The 23,914-nt window shown below is 33.2% G+C and overlaps 1 protein-coding gene across 1 annotated transcript; it reads left to right on the top strand.

Annotated features, from left to right (window-relative positions):
* Positions 1 to 17,345: 17,345 nt before the first annotated feature.
* LOC120485602 (uncharacterized) lies at positions 17,346 to 21,841 on the top strand. Its single transcript, XM_089122982.1, has 3 exons — positions 17,346 to 20,184; positions 20,841 to 21,428; positions 21,520 to 21,841. Exons 1-2 carry the CDS (start codon positions 19,837 to 19,839, stop codon positions 21,150 to 21,152), a joined length of 660 nt encoding a protein of 219 aa, XP_088979108.1. The 5' UTR covers positions 17,346 to 19,836; the 3' UTR covers positions 21,153 to 21,428; positions 21,520 to 21,841.
* The last annotated feature ends 2,073 nt before the right edge of the window (positions 21,842 to 23,914 follow it).

Raw genomic sequence — 23,914 nt, forward strand, 5'->3', positions numbered from 1 at the left:
AAATGCAAAACAAGATCCAAAAAATTGTAGAAAACTACAAGTTTACTTAGAGAGGTAAAGAGAGGTAGAGATGTAGACACAGAGGTAAAGAAATATAGGGGTAGAGAAAGAGACAGAGGTAGAGAAGTAAAGGAGTACAAAAAAGAAAGGTAGAGAAAGACAGGGGATAGATAGATAGATAGATAGATAGATAGATAGATAGATAGATAGATAGATAGATAGATAGATAGATAGATAGATAGATAGATAGATAGATAGATAGATAGATAGATAGATAGATAGATAGATAGACTGTAGATAGATGGATAGATAGATAGATAGATAGATAGATAGATAGATAGATAGATAGATAGATAGATAGATAGATAGATAGATAGATAGATAGATAGATAGATAGATAGATAGATAGATAGATAGATACATAGATACATAGATAGATAGATAGATACATAGATAGATAGATACATAGATAGATTATTAGAAAGAAAGAAAGAAAGAAAGAAAGAAAGAAAGAAAGAAAGAAAGAAAGAAAGAAAGAAAGAAAGAAAAGAATTAGTTAGAAAGAAAGATGGATTTAAAAGAAAGAAAGAAAGGATTAGTGAGAAAGAAAGAAAGAAAGAAAGGATTAGTGAGAGAGAAAGAAAGAAAGGATTAGTTAGTTAGAAAGAAAGAAAGAAATATGGATTAGAAAGAAAGAAAGAATTAGTTAGAAAGAAAGATGGATTTGAAAGAAAGAAAGAAAGAAAGAAAGAAAGAAAGAAAGAAAGAAAGAAAGAATTAGTGAGAAAGAAAGGATTAGTTAGTTAGAAAGAAAGATGGATTTGATAGATAGATAGATAGATGGATGGATTATTAGAAAGAAAGAAAGAAAGAAAGAAAGAAAGATGGATTAGGTAGAAAGAAAGAAAGAAAGAAAGAAAGAAAGAAAGAAAGAAAGAAAGAAAGAAAGAAAGAAAGAAAGAAAGAAAGAAAGAAAGAAAGAAAGAAAGAAAGAAAGAAAAAAAGAAAGAAAGAAAGAAAGAAAGATGAATTAGGTAGAAAGAAAGAAAGAAAGAAAGAAAGAAAGAAAGAAAGAAAGAAAGAAAGAAAGAAAGAAAGAAAGAAAAAAAGAAGGATTAGGTAGAAAGGAAGAAAGAAAGATGGATTAGGTAGAAAGAAAGATAGATAGATAGATAGATAGATAGATAGATAGATAGATAGATAGATAGATAGATAGATAGATAGATAGATAGATAGATAGATAGATTATTCAAAATAAAGAAAAAGAAAGAAAGAAAGATAAAAAGAAAAAAAGAAAGAAAGATTAGTTAGAAAGAAATATGGATTTGAAAGAAAGAAAGAAAGGATTAGTAAGAAAGAAATATGAATTTGAAAGAAAGAAAGAAAGAAAGAGAGAAAGAAAGATTAGGTAGAAAGAAAGAAAGAAAGAAAGATAGATAGATAGATAGATTATTAGAAATAAAGAAAAAAGAAAGAAAGAAAGAAAAATAGATGATAGATAGATGAAAGAAAGAAAGAAAGCAATGATTAGTAAGAAAGAAATATGAATTTGAAAGAAAGAAAGAAAGAAAGAATTAGTTAGAAAGAAAGATGGATTTGAAAGGATGAAAAAAGAAAGAAAGGATTAGTTAGAAATAAAGAAAGGATTAGTTAGAAAGAAAGAAGGAAAGATATATTGGTTAGAAAGAAAGACAGATAGTATAGTTAGAAAGAAAGAAAGATTATTTAGAAAGAAAGAAAGATAGATCAGTTAGAAAGATAGATAGTATAGCTAGAAAGAAAAGATTATTTAGAAAGAAAGATAGTATAGTTAGAAAGAAAGATAGATTATCTAGAAAGAAAGAAAGATAGATTAGTTAGAAATATAGATGGTTAGATAGATAGATAGATAGATAGATAGATAGATAGATAGATAGATAGATAGATAGATAGATAGATAGATAGATAGATAGATAGATAGATAGATACATAGATAGATACATAGATAGATACACAGATAGATACATACATAGTCTATACATAGATAGATAGATCATTTGGACACAGAAAGTCAAATAGTTAAGACAGGCAGATGGATAGAAGAGGATAAAAGGAAGAGTAGAAAGGAGAAGAGATTATGAAAGGAGGATAGAATAGGAGGACAGGAGGAGTAGAGGATTGGAGGAGGAGAAGAGGAGGGAAGAGAGAGGGAGAACAGGAGAAGTAGAGGCATAAATGCAACAAAAACTTGTAGTATCCTTCAGAAAAGAGCTGAGTGACTGTCCACTAATCAGAACACAGGAACAATTATGTGTGTCTCCCTTTGATCTTTGCTAATCAGCATCACCTGTGCAATCAGCTTTCCTATTTAGACAGAGGCCAAAATTGCTGATACTTGGCCTCGAACAAACCTCAATAGAGACAAAACTATAGGTTGTATTGGCGAAATGACCTGACCGTGAGCGAGACAAGGCCTTTGTGAATGATGTGATGTATTTTTTTTTGTGGATAGAGTTAAAAAAAGGGACCACTTTGGCAAGTTAAAAAACTGGTTTGTATTGCTCTGATCACAAAAGTTTGACCTGAATTTATAATTGCTGCCAATGGAGGAATGTCTGTCACTCTTGTCCTTTGGAAGGACACAGTGAAAAAACTATAAGTCCCAGGGATTTACTAAACACATGAGAGGAACCACAACAAAAATACCTACGTTTCAAGTATAATTTTATGCCCAAAGAGTGAAAATTGTGGCCAGGCCAGCGATTTAAAAATTATTTTTTAGCATTAGGTTTCAAGCTGGCACACTCTAGCACGTGCTCTAGCTCTGAACAGTCTCTCTCATTCACTCCCATTATAATTTCAGAAACGGGTTGGAAAACATCATGAGACTAAAGTAGAGATTGTGAAAAAAGTTTAATAGATATCAAAAAGTTGAATACAACTTTAATAGCTTACAAATTTCTCAACATTTTAAAGTTTAAATGACAGAAATAGCTGAAAGTATGCAGAAGTTGTAGGCTTTGAAAGCAGAAGGAGCATAAAACAGAATTTGAAGAATTCTCCATTGACTTCCATGTTAAAAAATATGCACAAAAAGTTTAATAATTTAAAAATTATAAAGGTTATAAAAAAGAAAAGTAATAGCACACATGTCCTTGAAAAGCTGCACATTTTGATACTTGAATGGTTTTTGTAGCACAAAGTAGAGAGGAGAAGAAAGCGACCGAAAAACGTACGGAAGAATACGGAATAACTAGAAAAACTAGAAAAATTGCATTTCCTGCGGAATATGCGTGTGAATGCTTCAAAAGCTTAACTTAAATGCTTAAAAAAAATATTGCAGTTCAAACAACAGCAAAGCAGAGCAAAAAAGAAAAAAAAGCTTAATTCAAATGCATTTAATAAGCTGAAATGCAAAACAAGATCCAAAAAATTGTAGAAAACTACAAGTTTACTTAGAGAGGTAAAGAGAGGTAGAGACACAGAGGTAAAGAAATATAGGGGTAGAGAAAGAGACAGAGGTAGAGAAGTAAAGGAGTACAAAAAAGAAAGGTAGAGAAAGACAGGGGTAGATAGATAGATAGATAGATAGATAGATAGATAGATAGATAGATAGATAGATAGATAGATAGATAGATAGATAGATAGATAGATAGATAGATAGATAGATAGATAGATAGATAGATAGACAGACAGACTGTAGATAGATGGATAGATAGATAGATAGATAGATAGATAGATAGATAGATAGATAGATAGATAGATACATAGATACATAGATAGATACATAGATACATAGATAGATAGATTATTAGAAAGAAAGAAAGAAAGGATTAGTTAGAAAGAAAGAAAGAAAGAAAGAAAGAAAGAAAGAAAGAAAGAAAGAAAGAAAGAAAGAAAGAAAGAAAGAAAGAAAAGAATTAGTTAGAAAGAAAGATGGATTTAAAAGAAAGAAAGAAAGAAAGGATTAGTGAGAAAGAAAGAAAGGATTAGTGAGAGAGAAAGAAAGAAAGGATTAGTTAGTTAGAAAGAAAGAAAGAAAGAAAGAAAGAAAGAAAGAAAGATGAATTAGGTAGAAAGAAAGAAAGAAAGAAAGAAAGAAAGAAAGAAAGAAAGAAAGAAAGAAAGAAAGAAAGAAAGAAAGAAAGAAAGAAAAAAGAAAGAAAGAAGGATTAGGTAGAAAGGAAGAAAGAAAGATGGATTAGGTAGAAAGATAGATAGATAGATAGATAGATAGATAGATAGATAGATAGATAGATAGATAGATAGATAGATAGATAGATAGATAGATAGATAGATAGATAGATAGATAGACTATTCAAAATAAAAAAAGTCTATACATAGATAGATAGATCATTTGGACACAGAAAGTCAAATAGTTAAGACAGGCAGATGGATAGAAGAGGATAAAAGGAAGAGTAGAAAGGAGAAGAGATTATGAAAGGAGGGTAGAATAGGAGGACAGGAGGAGTAGAGGATTGGAGGAGGAGAAGAGGAGGGAAGAGAGAGGGAGAACAGGAGAAGTAGAGGCATAAATGCAACAAAAACTTGTAGTATCCTTCAGAAAAGAGCTGAGTGACTGTCCACCAATCAGAACACAGGACCAATTATGTGTGTCTCCCTTTGATCTTTGCTAATCAGCATCACCTGTGCAATCAGCTTTCCTATTTAGACAGAGGCCAAAATTGCTGATACTTGGCCTCGAACAAACCTCAATAGAGACAAAACTATAGGTTGTATTGGCGAAATGACCTGACCGTGAGCGAGACAAGGCCTTTGTGAACGATGTGATGTATTTTTTTTGTGGATAGAGTTAAAAAAAGGGACCACTTTGGCAAGTTAAAAAACTGGTTTGTATTGCTCTGATCACAAAAGTTTGACCTGAATTTATAATTGCTGCCAATGGAGGAATGTCTGTCACTCTTGTCCTTTGGAAGGACACAGTGAAAAAACTATAAGTCCCAGGGATTTACTAAACACATGAGAGGAACCACAACAAAAATACCTACGTTTCAAGTATAATTTTATGCCCAAAGAGTGAAAATTGTGGCCAGGCCAGCGATTTAAAAATTATTTTTTAGCATTAGGTTTCAAGCTGGCTCACTCTAGCACGTGCTCTAGCTCTGAACAGTCTCTCTCATTCACTCCCATTATAATTTCAGAAACGGGTTGAAAAACATCATGAGACTAAAGTAGAGATTGTGAAAAAAGTATAATAGATATCAAAAAGTTGAATACAACTTTAATAGCTTACAAATTTCTCAACATTTTAAAGTTTAAATGACAGAAATAGCTGAAAGTATGCAGAAGTTGTAGGCTTTGAAAGCAGAAGGAGCATAAAACAGAATTTGAAGAATTCTCCATTGACTTCCATGTTAAAAAATATGCACAAAAAGTTTAATAATTTAAAAATTATAAAGGTTATAAAAAAGAAAAGTAATAGCACACATGTCCTTGAAAAGCTGCACATTTTGATACTTGAATGGTTTTTGTAGCACAAAGTAGAGAGGAGAAGAAAGCGACCGAAAAAACGTACGGAAGAATACGGAATAATAATAATAAGAAGAAAGATTTGGATTTCAAGAGTGTGAATGCTTGAAGCATTCACACTAACTAGAAAAATTGCATTTCCTGCGGAATATGCGTGTGAATGCTTCAAAAGCTTAACTTAAATGCTTAAAAAAAAAATATTGCAGTTCAAACAACAGCAAAACAGAGCAAAAAAGAAAAAAAAGCTTAATTCAAATGCATTTAATAAGCTGAAATGCAAAACAAGATCCAAAAAATTGTAGAAAACTACAAGTTTACTTAGAGAGGTAAAGAGAGGTAGAGATGTAGACACAGAGGTAAAGAAATATAGGGGTAGAGAAAGAGACAGAGGTAGAGAAGTAAAGGAGTACAAAAAAGAAAGGTAGAGAAAGACAGGGGGTAGTTAGATAGATAGATAGATAGATAGATAGATAGATAGATAGATAGATAGATAGATAGATAGATAGATAGATAGATAGATAGATAGATAGATAGATAGATAGATAGATAGATAGATAGATAGATAGATAGATAGATAGACAGACTGTAGATAGATAGATGGATTTAAAAGAAAGAAAGAAAGGATTAGTGAGAAAGAAAAAAAGGATTAGTGAGAGAGAAAGAAAGAAAGGATTAGTTAGAAAGAAAGAAAGAAAGAAAGAAAGAAATATGGATTAGAAAGAAAGAAAGAATTAGTTAGAAAAAAAGATGGATTTGAAAGAAAGAAAGAAAGAAAGAATTAGTGAGAAAGAAAGGATTAGTTAGTTAGAAAGAAAGATGGATTTGATAGATAGATAGATAGATAGATAGATAGATAGATAGATAGATAGATAGATAGATAGATAGATAGATAGATAGATAGATAGATAGATAGATAGATGGATGGATTATTAGAAAGAAAGAAAGAAAGAAAGAAAGAAAGAAAGAAAGAAAGAAAGAAAGAAAGAAAGAAAGAAAGAAAGAAAGAAAGAAAGAAAGAAGGATTAGGTAGAAAGGAAGAAAGAAAGATGGATTAGGTAGAAAGAAAGATAGATAGATAGATAGATAGATAGATAGATAGATAGATAGATAGATAGATAGATAGATAGATAGATAGATAGATAGATAGATAGATAGATAGATAGATAGATAGATAGATAGATAGATAGATAGATAGATAGATAATTCAAAATAAAGAAATAGAAAGAAAGAAAGAAAGATAAAAAGAAAAAAAGAAAGAAAGATTAGTTAGAAAGAAATATGGATTTGAAAGAAAGAAAGAAAGGATTAGTAAGAAAGAAATATGAATTTGAAAGAAAGAAAGAAAGAAAGATAGATTGATTATTAGAAATAAAGAAAAAAGAAAGAAAGAAAGAAAAATAGATGATAGATAGATGAAAGAAAGAAAGAAAGCAATGATTAGTAAGAAAGAAATATGAATTTGAAAGAAAGAAAGAATTAGTTAGAAAGAAAGATGGATTTGAAAGGATGAAAAAAGAAAGAAATGATTAGTTAGAAATAAAGAAATGATTAGTTAGAAAGAAAGAAGGAAAGATATATTGGTTAGAAAGAAAGACAGATAGTATAGTTAGAAAGAAAGAAAGATTATTTAGAAAGAAAGAAAGATAGATCAGTTAGAAAGATAGATAGTATAGCTAGAAAGAAAATATTATTTAGAAAGAAAGATAGTATAGTTAGAAAGAAAGATAGATTATCTAGAATGAAAGAAAGATAGATTAGTTAGAAATATAGATGGATTAGATAGATAGATAGATAGATAGATAGATAGATAGATAGATAGATAGATAGATAGATAGATAGATAGATAGATAGATAGATAGATAGATAGATAGATAGATAGATAGATAGATAGATAGATAGATAGATAGACAGATAGATACATACATAGTCTATACATAGATAGATAGATCATTTGAACACAGAAAGTCAAATAGTTAAGACAGGCAGATGGATAGAAGAGGATAAAAGGAAGAGTAGAAAGGAGAAGAGATTATGAAAGGAGGATAGAATAGGAGGACAGGAGGAGTAGAGGATTGGAGGAGGAGAAGAGGAGGGAAGAGAGAGGGAGAACAGGAGAAGTAGAGGCATAAATGCAACAAAAACTTGTAGTATCCTTCAGAAAAGAGCTGAGTGACTGTCCACCAATCAGAACACAGGACCAATTATGTGTGTCTCCCTTTGATCTTTGCTAATCAGCATCACCTGTGCAATCAGCTTTCCTATTTAGACAGAGGCCAAAATTGCTGATACTTGGCCTCGAACAAACCTCAATAGAGACAAAACTATAGGTTGTATTGGCGAAATGACCTGACCGTGAGCGAGACAAGGCCTTTGTGAACGATGTGATGTATTTTTTTTGTGGATAGAGTTAAAAAAGGGACCACTTTGGCAAGTTAAAAAACTGGTTTGTATTGCTCTGATCACAAAAGTTTGACCTGAATTTATAATTGCTGTCAATGGAGGAATGTCTGTCACTCTTGTCCTTTGGAAGGACACAGTGAAAAAACTATAAGTCCCAGGGATTTACTAAACACATGAGAGGAACCACAACAAAAATACCTACGTTTCAAGTATAATTTTATGCCCAAAGAGTGAAAATTGTGGCCAGGCCAGCGATTTAAAAATTATTTTTTAGCATTAGGTTTCAAGCTGGCTCACTCTAGCACGTGCTCTAGCTCTGAACAGTCTCTCTCATTCACTCCCATTATAATTTCAGAAACGGCTTGAAAAACATCATGAGACTAAAGTAGAGATTGTGAAAAAAGTATAATAGATATCAAAAAGTTGAATACAACTTTAATAGCTGACAAATTTCTCAACATTTTAAAGTTTAAATGACAGAAATAGCTGAAAGTATGCAGAAGTTGTAGGCTTTGAAAGCAGAAGGAGCATAAAAAAGAATTTGAAGAATTCTCCATTGACTTCCATGTTAAAAAATATGCACAAAAAGTTTAATAATTTAAAAATTATAAAGGTTATAAAAAAGAAAAGTAATAGCACACATGTCCTTGAAAAGCTGCACATTTTGATACTTGAATGGTTTTTGTAGCACAAAGTAGAGAGGAGAAGAAAGCGACCGAAAAACGTACGGAAGAATACGGAATAATAATAATAAGAAGAAAGATTTGGATTTCAAGAGTGTGAATGCTTGAAGCATTCACACTAACTAGAAAAATTGCATTTCCTGCGGAATATGCGTGTGAATGCTTCAAAAGCTTAACTTAAATGCTTAAAAAAAATATTGCAGTTCAAACAACAGCAAAACAGAGCAAAAAAGAAAAAAAAGCTTAATTCAAATGCATTTAATAAGCTGAAATGCAAAACAAGATCCAAAAAATTGTAGAAAACTACAAGTTTACTTAGAGAGGTAAAGAGAGGTAGAGATGTAGACACAGAGGTAAAGAAATATAGGGGTAGAGAAAGAGACAGAGGTAGAGAAGTAAAGGAGTACAAAAAAGAAAGGTAGAGAAAGACAGGGGGTAGATAGATAGATAGATAGATAGATAGATAGATAGATAGATAGATAGATAGATAGATAGATAGATAGATAGATAGATAGATAGATAGATAGATAGATAGATAGATAGATAGATAGATAGGTAGGTAGATAGATAGATAGATAGATAGATAGATAGATAGATAGATAGATAGATAGATAGATAGATAGACAGACTGTAGATAGATAGATGGATTTAAAAGAAAGAAAGAAAGGATTAGTGAGAAAGAAAGAAAGGATTAGTGAGAGAGAAAGAAAGAAAGGATTAGTTAGAAAGAAAGAAAGAAATATGGATTAGAAAGAAAGAAAGAATTAGTTAGAAAAAAAGATGGATTTGAAAGAAAGAAAGAAAGAAAGAAAGAATTAGTGAGAAAGAAAGGATTAGTTAGATAGAAAGAAAGATGGATTTGATAGATAGATAGATAGATAGATAGATAGATAGATAGATAGATAGATAGATAGATAGATAGATAGATAGATAGATAGATAGATAGATAGATTATTAGAAAGAAAGAAAGAAAGAAAGAAAGAAAGAAAGAAAGAAAGAAAGAAAGAAAGAAAGAAAGAAAGAAAGAAGGATGAGGTAGAAAGGAAGAAAGAAAGATGGATTAGGTAGAAAGATAGATAGATAGATAGATAGATAGATAGATAGATAGATAGATAGATAGATAGATAGATAGATAGATAGATAGATAGATAGATAGATAGATAGATAGATAGATAGATAGATAGATTATTCAAAATAAAGAAATAGAAAGAAAGAAAGAAAAAAAGAAAGAAAGATAAAAAGAAAGAAAGATTAGTTAGAAAGAAATATGGATTTGAAAGAAAGAAAGAAAGGATTAGTAAGAAAGAAATATGAATTTGAAAGAAAGAAAGAAAGAAAGAAAGAAAGATAGATTGATTATTAGAAATAAAGAAAAAAGAAAGAAAGAAAGAAAAATAGATGATAGATAGATGAAAGAAAGAAAGAAAGCAATGATTAGTAAGAAAGAAATATGAATTTGAAAGAAAGAAAGAAAGAATTAGTTAGAAAGAAAGATGGATTTGAAAGGATGAAAAAAGAAAGAAATGATTAGTTAGAAATAAAGAAAGGATTAGTTAGAAAGAAAGAAGGAAAGATATATTGGTTAGAAAGAAAGACAGATAGTATAGTTAGAAAGAAAGAAAGATTATTTAGAAAGAAAGAAAGATAGATCAGTTAGAAAGATAGATAGTATAGCTAGAAAGAAAAGATTATTTAGAAAGAAAGATATTATAGTTAGAAAGAAAGATAGATTATCTAGAATGAAAGAAAGATAGATTAGTTAGAAATATAGATGGATTAGATAGATAGATAGATAGATAGATAGATAGATAGATAGATAGATAGATAGATAGATAGATAGATAGATAGATAGATAGATAGATACATACATAGTCTATACATAGATAGATAGATCATTTGGACACAGAAAGTCAAATAGTTAAGACAGGCAGATGGATAGAAGAGGATAAAAGGAAGAGTAGAAAGGAGAAGATATTGTGAAAGGAGGGTAGAATAGGAGGACAGGAGGAGTAGAGGATTGGAGGAGGAGAAGAGGAGGGAAGAGAGAGGGAGAACAGGAGAAGTAGAGGCATAAATGCAACAAAAACTTGTAGTATCCTTCAGAAAAGAGCTGAGTGACTGTCCACCAATCAGAACACAGGACCAATTATGTGTGTCTCCCTTTGATCTTTGCTAATCAGCATCACCTGTGCAATCAGCTTTCCTATTTAGACAGAGGCCAAAATTGCTGATACTTGCCCTCGAACAAACCTCAATAGAGACAAAACTATAAGTTGTATCGGCGAAATGACCTGACCGTGAGCGAGACAAGGCCTTTGTGAACGATGTGATGTATTTTTTTTGTGGATAGAGTTAAAAAAAGGGACCACTTTGGCAAGTTAAAAAACTGGTTTGTATTGCTCTGATCACAAAAGTTTGACCTGAATTTATAATTGCTGTCAATGGAGGAATGTCTGTCACTCTTGTCCTTTGGAAGGACACAGTGAAAAAACTATAAGTCCCAGGGATTTACTAAACACATGAGAGGAACCACAACAAAAATACCTACGTTTCAAGTATAATTTTATGCCCAAAGAGTGAAAATTGTGGCCAGGCCAGCGATTTAAAAAATATTTTTTAGCATTAGGTTTCAAGCTGGCTCACTCTAGCACGTGCTCTAGCTCTGAACAGTCTCTCTCATTCACTCCCATTATAATTTCAGAAACGGCTTGAAAAACATCATGAGACTAAAGTAGAGATTGTGAAAAAAGTATAATAGATATCAAAAAGTTGAATACAACTTTAATAGCTGACAAATTTCTCAACATTTTAAAGTTTAAATGACAGAAATAGCTGAAAGTATGCAGAAGTTGTAGGCTTTGAAAGCAGAAGGAGCATAAAACAGAATTTGAAGAATTCTCCATTGACTTCCATGTTAAAAAATATGCACAAAAAGTTTAATAATTTAAAAATTATAAAGGTTATAAAAAAGAAAAGTAATAGCACACATGTCCTTGAAAAGCTGCACATTTTGATACTTGAATGGTTTTTGTAGCACAAAGTAGAGAGGAGAAGAAAGCGACCGAAAAACGTACGGAAGAATACGGAATAATAATAAGAAAGATTTGGATTTCAAGAGTGTGAATGCTTGAAGCATTCACACTAAAAATTGCATTTCCTGCGGAATATGCGTGTGAATGCTTCAAAAGCTTAACTTAAATGCACAAACAAATGCAAAAGAGTGCAAAAAAGAAAAAAGGCTTAATTCAAATGCATTTAATAAGCTGAAATGCAAAGAAAGAAAGAAAGAAAGAAAGATGGGTAGAAGGAAAAAAAGACAGATAGAAAGAGAAAGAAAGATAGATTATTAGAAATAAAGAAAAAGAAAGAAAGAAAGAAAGAAAGAAAGAAAGAAAGAAAGAAAGAAAGAAGGATTAGGTAGAAAGAAAAAAAGAATGATAGATAGATAGATAGATAGATAGATAGATAGATAGATAGATAGATAGATAGATAGATAGATAGATAGATAGATAGATAGATAGATAGATAGATAGATAGATAGATCAACCCGGTCTCATCCCAAATCGTCATATAACTGACGTTTTGGGACGTCTTTTGACCATACGTCAATATTCGCCTTTTTAGGGCCCCCTTAAACGTCGGTAGATGAGGTTATGGGATCCTAACTCTACCCCATACCTAAACTTAACCCTAAACCTAACCCGTCACCTAACTGACGTTAAAGGTAAAGCGTCAGTTGTATGACGGCCCGGGATCGCCATCTACCGACGTTTAAGGGGGCCCTAAAAAGGCGGAAATTGACGTATGGTCAAAATACGTCCCAAAACGTCAGTTATATGACGATTTGGGATGAGACTGTGTTAGATAGATAGATAGATAGATAGATTAGAAATAAAGAAAAAGAAAGAAAGAAAGAAAGAAAGAAAGAAAGAAAGAAAGAAAGAAAGAAAGATGGATTAGGTAAAAAGAAAGAAAGAAAGAAAGAAAGAAAGAAAGAAAGAAAGAAAGAAAGAAAGAAAGAAAGAAAGAAAGAAAGAAAGAAAGAAAGAAAGAAAGAAAGAAAGAAAGATGAATTAGGTAGAAAGAAAGAAAGAAAGAAAGAGAGAAAGAAAAATTAGGTAGAAAGAAAGAAAGAAAGAAAGAAAGAAAGAAAGAAAGAAAGAAAGAAAGAAAGAAAGAAAGAAAGAAAGAAAGTAAGTAAGAAAGAAAGAAAGATTATTAGAAAAAGAAAGAAAGAAAGAAAAATAGATGATAGATAGATGAAAGAAAGAAAGAAAGCAATGATTAGTAAGAAAGAAATATGAATTTGAAAGAAAGAAAGAAAGAATTAGTTAGAAAGAAAGATGGATTTGAAAGGATGAAAAAAGAAAGAAAGGATTAGTTAGAAAGAAAGAAGGAAAGATATATTGGTTAGACAGAAAGACAGATAGTATAGTTAGAAAGAAAGAAAGATTAGTTAGTTAGAAAGAAAGAAAGATAGATCAGTTAGAAAGATAGTTAGTATAGCTAGAAAGAAAAGATTATTTAGAAAGAAAGATAGTATAGTTAGAAAGAAAGATAGATTATCTAGAAAGAAATAAAGATAGATTAGTTAGAAATATAGATGGATTAGTTAGTTAGATAGATAGATACATAGATAGATACACAGATAGATACATACATAGTCTATACATAGATAGATAGATCATTTGGACACAGAAAGTCAAATAGTTAAGACAGGCAGATGGATAGAAGAGGATAAAAGGAAGAGTAGAAAGGAGAAGAGATTATGAAAGGAGGGTAGAATAGGAGGACAGAAGGAGTAGAGGATTGGAGGAGGAGAAGAGGAGGGAAGAGAGAGGGAGAACAGGAGAAGTAGAGGCATAAATGCAACAAAAACTTGTAGTATCCTTCAGAAAAGAGCTGAGTGACTGTCCACCAATCAGAACACAGGACCAGTTATGTGTGTCTCCCTTTGATCTTTGCTAATCAGCATCACCTGTGCAATCAGCTTTCCTATTTAGACAGAGGCCAAAATTGCTGATACTTGCCCTCGAACAAACCTCAATAGAGACAAAACTATAGGTTGTATTGGCGAAATGACCTGACCGTGAGCGAGACAAGGCCTTTGTGAACGATGTGATGTATTTTTTTTTGTGGATAGAGTTAAAAAAAGGGACCACTTTGGCAAGTTAAAAAACTGGTTTGTATTGCTCTGATCACAAAAGTTTGACCTGAATTTATAATTGCTGCCAATGGAGGAATGTCTGTCACTCTTGTCCTTTGGAAGGACACAGAGAAAAAACTATAAGTCCCAGGGATTTACTAAACACATGAGAGGAACCACAACAAAAATACCTACGTTTCAAGTATAATTTTATGCCCAAAGAGTGAAAATTGTGGCCAGGCCAGCGATTTAAAAATTATTTTTTAGCATTAGTTTTCAAGCTGGCTCACTCTAGCACGTGCTCTAGCTCTGAACAGTCTCTCTCATTCACTCCCATTATAATTTCAGAAACGGCTTGAAAAACATCATGAGACTAAAGTAGAGATTGTGAAAAAAGTATAATAGATATCAAAAAGTTGAATACAACTTTAATAGCTGACAAATTTCTCAACATTTTAAAGTTTAAATGACAGAAATAGCTGAAAGTATGCAGAAGTTGTAGGCTTTGAAAGCAGAAGGAGCATAAAACAGAATTTGAAGAATTCTCCATTGACTTCCATGTTAAAAAATATGCACAAAAAGTTTAATAATTTAAAAATTATAAAGGTTATAAAAAAGAAAAGTAATAGCACACATGTCCTTGAAAAGCTGCACATTTTGATACTTGAATGGTTTTTGTAGCACAAAGTAGAGAGGAGAAGAAAGCGACCGAAAAACGTACGGAAGAATACGGAATAATAATAAGAAAGATTTGGATTTCAAGAGTGTGAATGCTTGAAGCATTCACACTAATAATAATAAGAAGAAAGATTTGGATTTCAAGAGTGTGAATGCTTGAAGCATTCACACTAATAAGAAAGATTTGGATTTCAAGAGTGTGAATGCTTGAAGCATTCACACTAATAAGAAGAAAGATTTGGATTTCAAGAGTGTGAATGCTTGAAGCATTCACACTAATAAAAAATACACACTTAGTCATTGTGCTTTGGAATTTATTCAAAACTAGAAAAATTGCATTTCCTGCGGAATATGCGTGTGAATGCTTCAAAAGCTGAACTGAAATGCTTAAAAAAAAATATTGCAGTTCAAACAACAGCAAAACAGAGCAAAAAAGAAAAAAAGCTTAATTCAAATGCATTTAATAAGCTGAAATGCAAAACAAGATCCAAAAAATTGTAGAAAACTACAAGTTTACTTAGAGAGGTAAAGAGAGGTAGAGATGTAGACACAGAGGTAAAGAAATATAGGGGTAGAGAAAGAGACAGAGGTAGAGAAGTAAAGGAGTACAAAAAAGAAAGGTAGAGAAAGACAGGGGGTAGGTAGATAGATAGATAGATAGATAGATAGATAGATAGATAGATAGATAGATAGATAGATAGATAGATAGATAGATAGATAGATAGATAGATAGATAGATAGACTGTAGATAGATAGATAGATAGATAGATAGATAGATAGATAGATAGATAGATAGATAGATAGATAGATAGATAGATAGATAGATAGATAGATAGATAGATAGATAGATAGATAGATAGATAGATAGATAGATAGATAGATAGATTATTAGAAAGAAAGAAAGAAAGAAAGAAAGAAAGAAAGAAAGAAAAGAATTAGTTAGAAAGAAAGATGGATTTAAAAGAAAGAAAGAAAGAAAGAAAGGATTAGTGAGAGAGAAAGAAAGAAAGGATTAGTTAGTTAGAAAGAAAGAAAGAAAGAAATATGGATTAGAAAGAAAGAAAGAATTAGTTAGAAAGAAAGATGGATTTGAAAGAAAGAAAGAAAGAAAGAAAGAAAGAAAGAAAGAAAGAAAGAAAGAAAGAAAGAAAGAAAGAAAGAAAGAAAGAAAGAATTAGTGAGAAAGAAAGGATTAGTTAGTTAGAAAGAAAGATAGATAGATAGATAGATAGATAGATAGATAGATAGATAGATAGATAGATAGATAGATAGATAGATAGATAGATAGATAGATAGATAGATAGATAGATAGATGGATGGATTATTAGAAAGAAAGAAAGAAAGAAAGAAAGAAAGAAAGATGGATTAGGTAGAAAGAAAGAAAGAAAGAAAGAAAGAAAGAAAGAAAGAAAGAAAGAAAGAAAGAAAGAAAGAAAGAAAGAAAGAAAGAAAGAAAGAAAGATTAATTAGGTAGAAAGAAAGAAAGAAAGAAAGAAAGAAAGAAAGAAAGAAAGAAAGAAAGAAAGAAAGAAAGAAAGAAAGAAAGAAAGAAAGAAAGAAAGAAAGATAGATAGATAGATAGATAGATAGATAGATAGATAGATAGATAGATAGATAGATAGATAGATAGATAGATAGATAGATTGATAGATTATTCAAAATAAAGAAAAAGAAAGAAAGAAAGAAAGATAAAAAGAAAAAAAGAAAGAAAGATTAGTTAGAAAGAAATATGGATTTGAAAGAAAGAAAGAAAGGATTAGTAAGAAAGAAATATGAATTTGAAAGAAAGAAAGAAAGAACGAAAGAAAGATAGATAGATTATTAGAAATAAAGAAAAAGGAAAGAAAGAAAGAAAAATAGATGATAGATAGATGAAAGAAAGAAAGAAAGCAATGATTAGTAAGAAAGAAATATGAATTTGAAAGAAAGAAAGAAAGAAAGAAAGAAAGAAAGAAAGAAAGAAAGAAAGAAAGAAAGAAAGAAAGAAAGAAAGAAAGAAAGAAAGAAAGAATTAGTTAGAAAGAAAGATGGATTTGAAAGGATGAAAAAAGAAAGAAAGGATTAGTTAGAAAGAAAGAAAGGATTAGTTAGAAAGAAAGAAGGAAAGATATATTGGTTAGAAAGAAAGACAGATAGTATAGTTAGAAAGAAAGAAAGATTATTTAGAAAGAAAGAACGATAGATCAGTTAGAAAGATAGATAGTATAGCTAGAAAGAAAAGATTATTTAGAAAGAAAGATAGTATAGTTAGAAAGAAAGATAGATTATCTAGAAAGAAAGAAAGATAGATTAGTTAGAAATATAGATGGATTAGATAGATAGATAGATAGATAGATAGATAGATAGATAGATAGATAGATAGATAGATAGATAGATAGATAGATAGATAGATACACAGATAGATACACAGATAGATACATACATAGTCTATACATAGATAGATCATTATAGATCATTTGGACACAGAAAGTCAAATAGTTAAGACAGGCAGATGGATAGAAGAGGATAAAAGGAAGAGTAGAAAGGAGAAGAGATTATGAAAGGAGGGTAGAATAGGAGGACAGGAGGAGTAGAGGATTGGAGGAGGAGAAGAGGAGGGAAGAGAGAGGGAGAACAGGAGAAGTAGAGGCATAAATGCAACAAAAACTTGTAGTATCCTTCAGAAAAGAGCTGAGTGACTTTCCACCAATCAGAACACAGGACCAGTTATGTGTGTCTCCCTTTGATCTTTGCTAATCAGCATCACCTGTGCAATCAGCTTTCCTATTTAGACAGAGGCCAAAATTGCTGATACTTGGCCTCGAACAAACCTCAATAGAGACAAAACTATAGGTTGTATTGGCGAAATGACCTGACCGTGAGTGAGACAAGGCCTTTGTGAACGATGTGATGTATTTTTTTTGTGGATAGAGTTAAAAAAAGGGACCACTTTGGCAAGTTAAAAAACTGGTTTGTATTGGTCTGATCACAAAAGTTTGACCTGAATTTATAATTGCTGCCAATGGAGGAATGTCTGTCACTCTTGTCCTTTGGAAGGACACAGTGAAAAAACTATAAGTCCCAGGGATTTACTAAACACATGAGAGGAACCACAACAAAAATACCTACGTTTCAAGTATAATTTTATGCCCAAAGAGTGAAAATTGTGGCCAGGCCAGCGATTTAAAAATTATTTTTTAGCATTAGGTTTCAAGCTGGCTCACTCTAGCACGTGCTCTAGCTCTGAACAGTCTCTCTCATTCACTCCCATTATAATTTCAGAAACGGGTTGAAAAACATCATGAGACTAAAGTAGAGATTGTGAAAAAAGTATAATAGATATCAAAAAGTTGAATACAACTTTAATAGCTTACAAATTTCTCAACATTTTAAAGTTTAAATGACAGAAATAGCTGAAAGTATGCAGAAGTTGTAGGCTTTGAAAGCAGAAGGAGCATAAAGCAGAATTTGAAGAATTCTCCATTGACTTCCATGTTAAAAAAAATGCACAAAAAGCTTAATAATTTAAAAAGTATAAAGGTTATAAACAAGAAAAGTAATAGCACACATGTCCTTGAAAAGCTGCACATTTTGATACTTGAATGGTTTTTGTAGCACAAAGTAGCGAGGAGAAGAAAGCGACCGAAAAACGTACGGAAGAATACGGAATAATAAGAAAGATTTGGATTTCAAGAGTGTGAATGCTTGAAGCATTCACACTAATTATAAATGAATGTGCTGCTTGAATACATTAACTGGCACATTTGGTATTCTGTCAACTCAGGCTTTGATCCTGAGTTTAGGTGTAACATCAGTAGCGAACAGCCAAACACATGCTGATAGAGTTTATAGAACATTAAGAATTTAAACAAATGTACACAGTAAGATTCGTCGTCTTTTGGGAGATGATGGAAACTACAGTGGTTGGCAGAATCAGAGACGGGCTCTGTCAGGATCACTCTGATTTCGTTTTCAGCTTATGTTCAAAACAATCCCGTTTAAGCCACTAAATTAGTTTAGTCCGGCTATACATACAACCGCGAACAGCACATGTTGTTCCTGAGCTCCGTAACAACATCTCCCATAAAGATTTGCGTCTTTAAATAGTAAAATAATTCTCCGAAAAACAGCTAGCCTCTTCGCTAACTAACACACAAAATACCATTGGAATGCTACTTCCGCCGCGTCACCGGAAGTTTCACCCACTTTATTTTTTACAGGAGCGCCCCTCGGAAACTTGTGGCTAATCGCTATTTACAATTTTAATACTGCTTCCAAAAAAAAAAAAAAAAAATCTATATCTTTTTATATACTCCAATATTTCGCAAATACTCCATCAATTTCTTTAATTTTTCCCAACTGTCCAAATTCAATAAAGAGCATAAATTAAAAACAGTTTCTCCTGTTGCTCCCAGTTCCCTGAACAATTTCTTCCTTTGCTAAGAGTACCTCCTGCACTGCATTAATACATGCAACACTGTTTCCTTTTCTCCACATTCACACTGTCCATCAGGATGTTTACCAATCAGAGCCAGCCCACCTCTCAGCCCACAATGCCCAAACCTCAATCTAGATAACACTACTGCATCTTTTCTCTGACATCTATAATTACATCTGTGAATAATATGCTCTCCCATTCCTTTCACAATCCCACGACCTTTGCCACATTTCTTTTACTGACCTATTTATTATTTCTGTGTAATCTGGTAACCCATGCTGCAAATCAAGTTGAACTCTTTCCTCTTGCACTGCTTTCTTCGCCACCTCATCTGCCTCCTCATTACCCTCCACACCCATGTGTGCCGGAACCCACAAAAACCCCACCTCATTCCCTGCTTTATGAATTCTATACAACACCTGCAAAATTTCCACAAGTAAGTCAGGTCTAGCCTTAGTTTTCATATTTTTAATTGTATTTAGGGTTGCAGCAGAATCACTACATATGACAGAATACTCCCTTTTGTTATCTTCTACCCACCTTACTGCCCATAGAACTGCCATCAACTCTGCAGTAAACACTGAGAAATAATCAGGGATCCTATATCCTTTTTTATAACCTAATTTGGGTATACTTGTACCAAAGGCCACTTTCCCACTCTCAGGATCCTTTGACCCATCAGTGTAAATTTGTAGGTGGTCTCCCCATATTTGACATTGCTGGGATTTTATCTCCTCCACTACAACCTCTGACATCATTCTTTTACTTGTTTTCAAAAAATATAAATCAACATTGGGATCTGGAATCAACCACAAAGGTACTTCTGACCAACATACCGGTGGACATACATTCAAATTCAAAATACCAATTTCACCTGCCACGGATTTGATTGTTTCTATAGACCCTTTGCAACCACGTGACGACGCCATGCTGGACGGCAACATCACTGGATGCACAGGCTAAACACAGTAGTAGATGAGCGGGAAATTTGATTAGTTTTTAAAACAGTTTAACTTAGTATAGATAAGATACCACTAAACTGCATGGCTTCTTCTACTGAAAAAGTTTTCGTGCCGTTATCGGTCGAGGTAGGGCATCTGCTAGGTCCTCACAAAGAGCGGTATTTGGAGAAGTTAGAGATCGCAGGTTTGGATACCGACCCATACCTTCTTCCTCCCTCAGCTTTTACGGAGCTCATTAAATCGCCGGATCTGCCCGACTTCGGCCCACACGATTTGTACCACTATGTGGTAAACGGGGTATCGCCATACATGGGAGCTGATCTCAAAGCATTTAAAAGTCTGGATGCTTACCAGTTCTTTGTAGCTGGCTGGGTAACAGGTACGCGATGCTATGCTAACGGCGGGGGGAGCTACCTCATAATGGCAAAGGTAAGACATCAATACATGGTTTATTTTGTATTAATATCTATTTTTAACTTAAGTAAATATTTATATAACACGTAGCCTATGATTTTAGAGGACATTGTCGGCCGTGGCTTTTAAATGGATGCCTGGACCATAGACTGTAAAAAGGCCTGGACGCATCCCTGCTCTGGGAAGTGCAGTCATTAATGATCGATCACACTTTAATCCATGCAGTAAACCACGGAGTATCCGTGATCAGTAATAGCCACATATAATTGAAACATTTAGCCATCTTTATGTTGTTATATTTACTGTAGCCTATGTTAAAATTTGACCTGGTAAACACAGCGTTGTGATTAAGATGTATTCACAAGGTGCATTTATGGTGTCACTGCAACAGTAAACAATAACATTTATGTAAGAATAATGTTTTTATGGCACTTTTTAATGTAGGTGCATTATAGCCAGTAAACCACGGAGTGTGATCAGTAGGCACACATAATTGTAACATCTAGCCATCTTTATCTGTGATATTCACTGTAGCCTATGTTAAAATTTGACCTGTTAAACAGCATTGTGATTAAGATGTATCCACAAGGTGCATGTATGGTGTCACTGCAGAAGTAAACAATAACATACATGTAAGAATAATGTATTTATGCCACTTTCTGTAATTGTAGGTGCATCATAGCCAGTCACTGTCTGAAACCCAACTTCAACCATGGGTATCTTTGAAGAAGGATGGGACAGTTTTGTGTGGCCACTGTACATGTAAAGCGGGCCTGGGAGAGGTGTGCTCCCACGTAACAGCTTTGCTGTACGCAATAGACTCTGCTGTCAAACATCTGGGAGACAAAAGCTGCACTGATGGGCCCAGACAGTGGGGACTTCCTCCTTTGAAAGCAGGCAAGGCTTTGTACGAAGAAGGGTCAGGAATTGATTTCTCAAATCCTGCCAAAAAGCGTTGTGGTGTAAACAACCAAAGCCATTAAGGTTGTCCTTCTGGGAAAAAAGTGGGTGTGTCTGCAGCAGCTATAGAACAATTCTACAAGGCTCTGGATAATGCAACTCCAAACCCTTCTGAGAAGAGTGGTATACTACGCATATTGCCGCACTACTGTAAACAGTTTCAACCAAAGGTGGTGTCTCTGGGTCTACCACATCCCCTGACCGAGTTATACAGTGCTCAGAACCGGAAGCTGTCTGCCTCGGACCTTGAGAAGAAATGTGATGCAGTATTTAATGATATGGAAGTCACACCAGAGCAGGTATAGTCATCCCTCTTAATCTCATATGACTAAAATGTGCTTGAAGGTGTCATGTCTTTAATTTCATCTTCTATAATTTACAATGTTGTAGGCAGTAAGAGTTGAGGAAGAGACACGACAACAGGGAAAGTCAAGGCTATGGTTTGACATGAGGGCTGGTAGGGTGACGGCATCTAGGTTCAAGTCAGCTGCAAGGACAGACCCTACAAATCCTTCAAAATCCCTAATTAGGCAGATCTGTTACCCTGACCTATGCAGATTTTCTACAGCTGCAACCAGGCATGTGTGACATAATGACACAAACAAAGATGTGCTTTGAACTTATGTTTCAACAATGGAAATGTATACATGTTGTGTTCTAATGTAGAGGGCCCCAGCTTTCTTAAAAAAACACAAGACAAAGAAATGTTTATCATTGGAAAATGTATTGCAGTCAGTATTACAAATTATCAACATTAAATTACAAACATGCACCCCTCAATCTCTTTGAGTGCCCTTACCTATTTTTAATAACTTAAACTTCCAACATGCCAGCTGTGTGGAAAAAAAGACTCACGTCAGTATCGAAGTATTCTCTTTCAGGCTTGAACAAAACATAACACGTACAAATTATGCCAAAATGTCAGTTTTGTTGAGTGTCCTCATAAGATCAGTCTTAAATGATTTAAATAAAGTTTTAAATTAACATAGAGAGTGAAGTGCACACTGCCGCAACAGCTTTTTATAAGCGATGTAAAAAAAAAATGTTTTCAAATTAGCGCCAATTCAAGGCACAATAACAAAACAGTGCTGCTACGCACGACCACCATTAAAGGGATAGTTCACTTTGAAATTAATTTTTGATGTGTTTTATATCTTACCTCAAGGGCATCCAAGATGTAGGTGTCTTTATTTCCACAGCATTTTGAACTTTGACATTTTTCGGTCAAACCGTTCTTGTCTGTCAGGCATATAATGGAGGTCTATGGTCACCACCTCAGAGCATGCACAGAGAAGTCCAAATTAAACATGATTTAATGACTCGTAAATGTAAGTACACATTGATGGACTAAGACCAATCCAATGTCCAACTTGACCGAACTGAACCGTGTCCAACGTTCCGTCGGTAGTGATCGCTTGTGTGTGTACGTCACTCAATGTTTACACATAGATTTTGGACGTTTTACCTTTCACTAAACATATTTAGATATATCGAAATAGTAAAACTTCCGAAATCTCTGTGTAAACAATAAGTGACGTACATGCGCAAGTGATCACTACCGACGGAATGTTGGACACGGTTCAGTTCGGTCCAGTTGGACATTGGATAACTGATTCAGATCACTTGGATGTGGCTGTGGCTACACAAGGTAAAAACGATATAAATATTGTTCGTTTTCTCACACAAACCGCTCGTTTCGTGTCTTAGGCCATCAATGTGTACTTACATTTACGAGTCATTAAATCATGTTTAATTTGGACTTTCTGTGCATGATCTGAGGTGGTGACCATAGACCTCCATTATATGACTGACAGACAAGAACGGTTTGACCTAAAAATGTCAAAATTGAAAATACTGGGGAAACAAAGACATCTACATCTTGGATGCCCTTGAGGTAAGATAAAACATACCAAAAATTAATTTCAAAGTGAACTATCCCTATAATGCATGCCCGTGCAAACGCGCATTTTACTTTTGCCTTTAAATTAGTGAAATTTATCTTCACTGTCACATCCCTACTCCTAAGGACTGAAGTTTGAAGTCTGAACTTAAAAATAAATTGTGGCACAGGCATATCACTTATTCTCCTCATTTATTCTAAGTGAAATAATTGATCTATTTTTCAGGGGTGAATGTCTGTATACATTTTTAAAATTATATATTTATGGTAGAATCAAATGTTGTTTGTCTTTTGTATTGCCTTATCTACAACACATGAGTGTAATAAGATAAAGGCAGTACAGGAGAGAGACATTTATTTGATTTCAATGAAATCAAAAAGCCAAAATATTGGCATATCGAATATTGGCCAACATCTAATATTGTGCATCCCTATTCCTGTTATATTTAATTCACATATTTGTAAATGACTATGATAGAATAAGAATATGATACAAGAGAATATTATGTGCTATTAAAATTAGGCCAATTTTGGGTACTGACATCTATAGTACTTATAGTTCTTAGGAAATGAGAGAACAAATCCAATGAAAAGAGCACTCAAAGAGTTACGATGACTTAATAACATTATTTTTCTAATTAACAGGGATGTGAACATGAACAAAAAGCCAGAGAAACGTATGAGGCGTACGCTGCACAACATCATCAAGACCTAAGTGTTCGTGATGCCGGTCTCCACATTGATACCTCCCGTCCCTACCTTGGAGCATCTCCAGATGCCTTGGTGTCCTGCTCCTGCTGTGGCGATGGTATTTTGGAAATCAAGTGCCCACACTGTGCCAAAGACACCGGAGTCCTCAGTGCCACTGAAAAGAAACATTTCTGC

This window comes from Pimephales promelas, chromosome 18 (genome assembly GCF_988280905.1).
Source record: "Pimephales promelas chromosome 18, fPimPro1.hap1.1, whole genome shotgun sequence".
Taxonomy (NCBI): Eukaryota; Metazoa; Chordata; class Actinopteri; order Cypriniformes; family Leuciscidae; genus Pimephales; species Pimephales promelas.

Excerpts from the sequence above, each read along its gene's own strand:
- LOC120485602 (XM_089122982.1), top strand. The coding sequence starts at position 19,837 with ATGGCTTCTTCTACTGAAAAAGTTTTCGTGCCGTTATCGGTCGAGGTA. Across the intron at positions 20,185-20,840 it reads GCTACCTCATAATGGCAAAG|GTGCATCATAGCCAGTCACT; the intron begins GTAAGACATCAA and ends CTGTAATTGTAG.